Source organism: Pygoscelis adeliae, unplaced genomic scaffold (assembly GCF_000699105.1).
Source record: "Pygoscelis adeliae isolate BGI_AS28 unplaced genomic scaffold, ASM69910v1 Scaffold42, whole genome shotgun sequence".
Taxonomy (NCBI): Eukaryota; Metazoa; Chordata; class Aves; order Sphenisciformes; family Spheniscidae; genus Pygoscelis; species Pygoscelis adeliae.
In genome coordinates this window covers 1,524,463-1,529,460 of record NW_008824283.1, presented here as the reverse complement: position 1 = coordinate 1,529,460, position 4,998 = coordinate 1,524,463, and the positions used below count along the sequence as shown (strand labels likewise).

Genomic DNA, 4,998 nt, shown 5'->3' with positions numbered 1-4,998 from the left:
AGCAGGAAGAGAAAAGGCAAAAAGCAGAGCGGCTACACCAGCAACAGAAGCACGAGACGCAGATGAAGGACATGCAGGCCCAGTGTGAGAGCAACACAAATGAGCTCCAGCAGCTGCAGGTACCCATCCCTTGTGGCTCAGCCTCTTGGAGCTGCCTGGGCACTGTTTCTGCTCTAGCACAAGGGGCATGTCGTAAGAAGTGGCTGCAGAGGACTATCAGTGAACTAGAACTGATGACCCCTGCTCTGCCTTGAGAGGTTTTTGTGGCCATGTCTAAACATGCCCTGGAGCTCAGAGCTCTGCCTCTGGCCAATGCAAGTCCTGTTCGACCACAGGATTTATGGTCCCAGCTGCTTGATGGGTGTTCTGTTTTGTGATCTGTGTTTAGAATGAGAAGTGTCACCTCTTGATTGAGCACGAAACCCAGAAGCTTAAGTCCCTGGATGAGAACCACAACCAGCACATGAAGGAGTGGCGGGACAAGCTGAGGCCACGGAAGAAGGTAGTGCCTCCTCGGCGTGAGCAGGGTGTCCTGTTTGGCTGGTTGGAGGGGACAGTATCCGTAGCTCCAGTACAATCTCAAATACATCTCTTCTGTGTGTGTTCCCTTCTGCTTAAGGCCCTGGAGGACGAGCTGAACCAGAAGAAGCGTGAGCAGGAGATGTTCTTCAAGCTGAGCGAGGAGGCAGATGGACAGACACCAGCATCCCCAACCAAACATGCCAAGTTCGTCCCATTCAGCTCCACAGAGAGCTCGTAATGCCTCACAGCTGGCAGGCCACCAGCTGGTACTTGCTGTGTCCTCCTGGGCTGCAGGTGGGCAACTTGGACTTGGAAGACCCTCTCAGCAGCCTCTTCTCACAACAGCACCCTCCTGTCCCCTTGCTCTGTCTGGGATAAACATGGCCTCTGTCCTGCACTAGGGGATGCCGACTGGAAGTTTGGTGGCTTTTCCAGGGGCTGGCCTGCTCAGCACAGCTCCACGCTGGGAAGCCGGGCAGGACGCTTTCTGCGATCATACTTGCACTGTTAGCTGGATGCGTTGCCTCTCGCGTGAGCCTGGTGCTCACTGGGCTGGTCATCTCAGACCGAAGCAATAACGGCTCTGAACAGGAGAAACGGGCGGTGGCTCCTGGCCTCTGTGCAGTAGTTGTCAGCCTCTCTCTCCACTGTGGCTGCTCCTCCTCCCAGTAAAGACTAGTCTGGGGCAGAGCAGCTTTGGTGTTGTCTTAGGCTAACCTTGGCCTTGTGGCCCCCCCAACACTTGCCTTAGATTTATTTCTATCTACTGTGTCCCCCTTTTGCTCAAGGGAGACAGTGATTTGGATTTTTTTTTGTCTTTGAGGCGGGAGGGTTGGGTTTTTCTTTCCTGTTCCTCATCAGACTATGCAGAAAGGGGACTGGCTGGAAGTCCTTCCAAAGATGCTTTTGCTTCTTCATTTGCTGTGATTGCTGGCACCACAGTCCCTCGGCACCTAGCTAACACTATCTTATCAGAGACTGGACTATGGCATAATTAAACTGTTCAGCTGGCTGCAGGCTTTTGTCTCTTAAAGAAGTGTATGTGTATGGGCAGAGGGGGAGGTTTGTAACAGTGCTCAGTCCTGCGGTGAAACAGTGAGGTATTGGTCACTCTCATGTGCCTTCTGGTCAGGACAAGTGAGGGGCAGAAGAGTGTTATTGCCAGAACCCTCATGATCACATATGTGCTTGAGATTTTTTTAAGTGCTGTATATGTGTTGGCCATGTGGGTCAGCCAACCTGGCCACTCTGCAGTCAGGGTTATGGGCTGCAAAGCATCATTTGGAAGGAATAAAGGAGTCTTGAAACAAGGGATGCAAGGGAAGAGGAGATGCAAAGGCAGGTCACAGTGGCTTGTTACTCTCAGCATCACTTTCTCCACTGCTGTCTCATCTCCTTATGATGTGCCACAGTTTCTTGGATGATTTTCCTGGCTTTCAGCTTAGAGTCATGCTGTAGAGTGGCAGAGCAGTCGCAGGTCCAGCCCTCTGTCCTTTCTGCTCCATGGTGATGTGTCTTGGTTGGGCTGCCTTCCTCCACCTGCACAAGGCACTGCTTGGCTGAGCTGCTGGGTAGGACCCAGAGCACAGACCTGGGTAGGGGGACAGAGACGTCACTGGGCAGCACCTTCTTCTTTACACAACCAAAAGGTGTAAGGTAGCACTTAAGTTTTTCTCTCTGTTGATCTCTGGAAAACATTGTTTGGTTTAGGCCTGCTTCCAGAGTAAGAAAAAATGTCTCTACTTAAAAAATGTTATTTTAATGTCTCATGTGTTGATTTGGAGACATACTGGCATTTCAGGAAAAGATGGAATGTGATGTGCTACACTTCAGGTACCTAGGTGAGGGAGCCAGCCCCCAGGTCATTAACACCTCTTTTATCTGAGGAGGGCATTTACATTTACTACCCATTTAGAGTTTGTAATACATATTTATAAGCTTCCTCCAAACTAGCAAGACTACATCTATTTGGGTCATTCCAAGTTTCTTCTGAATTCACACCGTTGATGTCTTTATTAATGAATATAGCCTAGATGGAGATCTTAAGGGCTGGGACCCTTTGCAAGCAGATTGCATAGCAGCTTTTCAGTAACTGGCCTGTCCTCCTAGGAAGACCATCTGTTCCATCTCCAGAAGTATTGACTATACTTTTCAGATATGATAGCACCAGGTTAGGAGCTGATGTAAAATTAATGAATGCAGGGCGTTGTTCCTGAACAATGTGCTGGTTTGAGACTTTAAATTGCATTAGAAATGTGTGCTGGCAGCCCCAGCAGTTTGGCTCCTGGTCCCATTGGGGTCAGGCTGGAGCTAGTCTACGAAATGGTTGTTGTCACAGAAATCAGTACCTGGTGCCTGTCCTTTCACGTGTTACACGTGACTTGCAGAAGGATGTCCTGCAGCATACTGTTCATAACATACCTCCTCCAGCTGAAGGGCACTGCCACTTCTGACTGCTGCCTTGCACCAGCCCAGGGAGCGCCAGCTCCCTCTGGATATTGTGAGGCATGAGGAAGGAGACTATTTCTGGAGACTTTAAGAGCTGATGTGATGCCCTTATGGTAAATCGGTTGTCCCTTTCTCCAGTCCAGCTTATTTGCAGCCTGGAGCTAGCAACATAGTTTTGCTTTTGCTAACAGAGGGTGGGAATGGTTTTGTCCCCTGCCCTTTCCCTATTCTCTGTTCCCTCTCCGGGTGTGCCAGGGCTCTAGTACCATGTCCCTCTCCTAGAAGAGGGCAGGGGAGCACATCTTCTGATTGCCATGTTTACAGGGTGGTTATATTCCCCCCCCCTTTCAAAAGAGGATGTTTTTATTGTTTCCTGTTCAGAAGGAACCGTGAATAAACCCCGCTTTTTTTTGAGGGGGGATGGGATGCCATTTTTTTAAAATGTGGCTTTGAATAAAAAGTGTTTTTTAATATTTTGTAAAGTGTCCTCAGTGGGGCGACCACTGTGATGTAAAGGCCCTTCTAATAAAGTAACAGACTGAGAAACCTGGGCATGCGTCTGATTTCCTGCCTGATCACCGGCTGTGGCCTCAGACCAGCTTTGCTTCTAGTGTAGGCTTTGCTGACTTACAGAAACCTCCAGAGTCAGTTCTGGCATGTGAACCTTGCAAGGCTGAACTTCCAGTTCTTTAAAATAGAGCTAGTTCCTTCAGAAACACTTCTGCCGCATGCTGCAGCTCAGTGGCAATAACATCTTTGCTAAGACAGTGAAACTCTGGTAAACCGAAGTGCAGCAGCAGTTGTCTCGATGGCTTCGTTGTGTGTTAAAATAGTGCTCGGCTGACCCTGCTTGGTGAAGAGGAAGTATTGCATCCTGCCGTCTGAAGGGTGAAAACCATGGATGCGTGGCTTTTTCTTCCTTTTTTATTAGCTTGTCTGACCGTGACAGAAGATACCGGACAAATGCCTCAGCTCCCTTGCTTTTTGGGACAAGGAGGTCCTAGGGATGCCTCCCGTCTCCTCCCCACCCTGCCTTCAGCTGAGGAGCGCTTGGATCCTGGAAATGCATTACAAGGCCAATATGCAGATCACATCTTCCCCTGTCAGTGCAGTGGGAGACCTCTGCTTGCTCCCCTGGGCTGCTCAGGAAAGCTCCCACCACCTCTGTAACCAACCACAGGGCCTGTGTGGTCTTAATTTTGTGCTTGGAGATTTTTACCTGCCAGTTTAGTTATGATTTCTTTCATCCAGATGCCCTACATCAAGCAAGGACACATGGTGTGCAAGGGCAGCTTTGACACTAGCCCAGGGAGCTGGTAGGGTTTTCTCCTCGTTTTTTGGAAGGTTGCTCCAGAGCCTGCCAACTTCTACCTTGGGTTTCATGTGGGAGATTATCTTGCTACCTGTGTCTACCCTGGTTAGGTAGTATCGCAGGCTGTGAGTTCAGATGTGAGGTGGTGAAAGGGAGAGGGAGTTGTTACTGTAAGGTGGTGGTGGTGTTTACATGGGCAGCCCTGTGGTAAGAGAAGGACAAGAGCAAAGCATGAGGGTGCCCATCTCCTTGCCCCATGAGATAGTAAGAAATGAAGTAGCTGAGGACACATAATTAGCCATCTCCTTCGTTTGCATGTACCAGGACTGCACTGTCCCCTGAGACACGCTGGTCAAAAATGGCCTCATCCAATGTATCCCAGTGAAGCAGAAGATCTCGTGGGAGTATTTAACTTCATCTGCATGTCCTTGGCAGTGCCTGAGGGGAGCTTCAACCGTGAGGCTACTTATATTTAAAAATATGTTGAAAGTACTGTGTATTCCAGAAATAACCGTTATCTACCATTCTGCCCTAGTGCAATGCTGAAAACAGAGCAAAAGTAAAAAACTTCCTTCATTTTTAAAAATTGAGATGACAGCCCTGAAAAGTTACTGGTGCTGCAGCAGCTGTAGCATTCTCAGCTCCCCGCGTTGCCTCCTCTGCACTTTCCTGTCATGTCTGGGCTCCAAGGTCCTCCGAGCCGCCCAAAGGATTTT

General features: G+C 49.3%; 2 protein-coding genes across 2 annotated transcripts in view; both read left to right on the top strand.

The window, feature by feature from the left end:
• Nucleotides 1-3,520, top strand: part of STK10 (serine/threonine kinase 10) — a 40,425-nt gene extending 36,905 nt beyond the window's left edge. Inside the window, 3 exon segments of the mRNA XM_009318557.1 lie at nt 1-119; nt 389-502; nt 620-3,520. The exon segment at nt 1-119 is cut by the window's left edge and continues 22 nt beyond it. Of these exon segments, the coding sequence (XP_009316832.1) occupies nt 1-119; nt 389-502; nt 620-760 (374 nt within the window). The 3' untranslated portion in view covers nt 761-3,520.
• SH3PXD2B (SH3 and PX domains 2B) overlaps nt 760-4,998 on the top strand; it is an 88,620-nt gene continuing 84,381 nt past the window's right edge. Inside the window, exon 1 of the mRNA XM_009318556.1 lies at nt 760-816. Coding sequence (XP_009316831.1) covers nt 760-816 — 57 coding nt within the window. The remainder of the gene's footprint in view (nt 817-4,998) is intronic.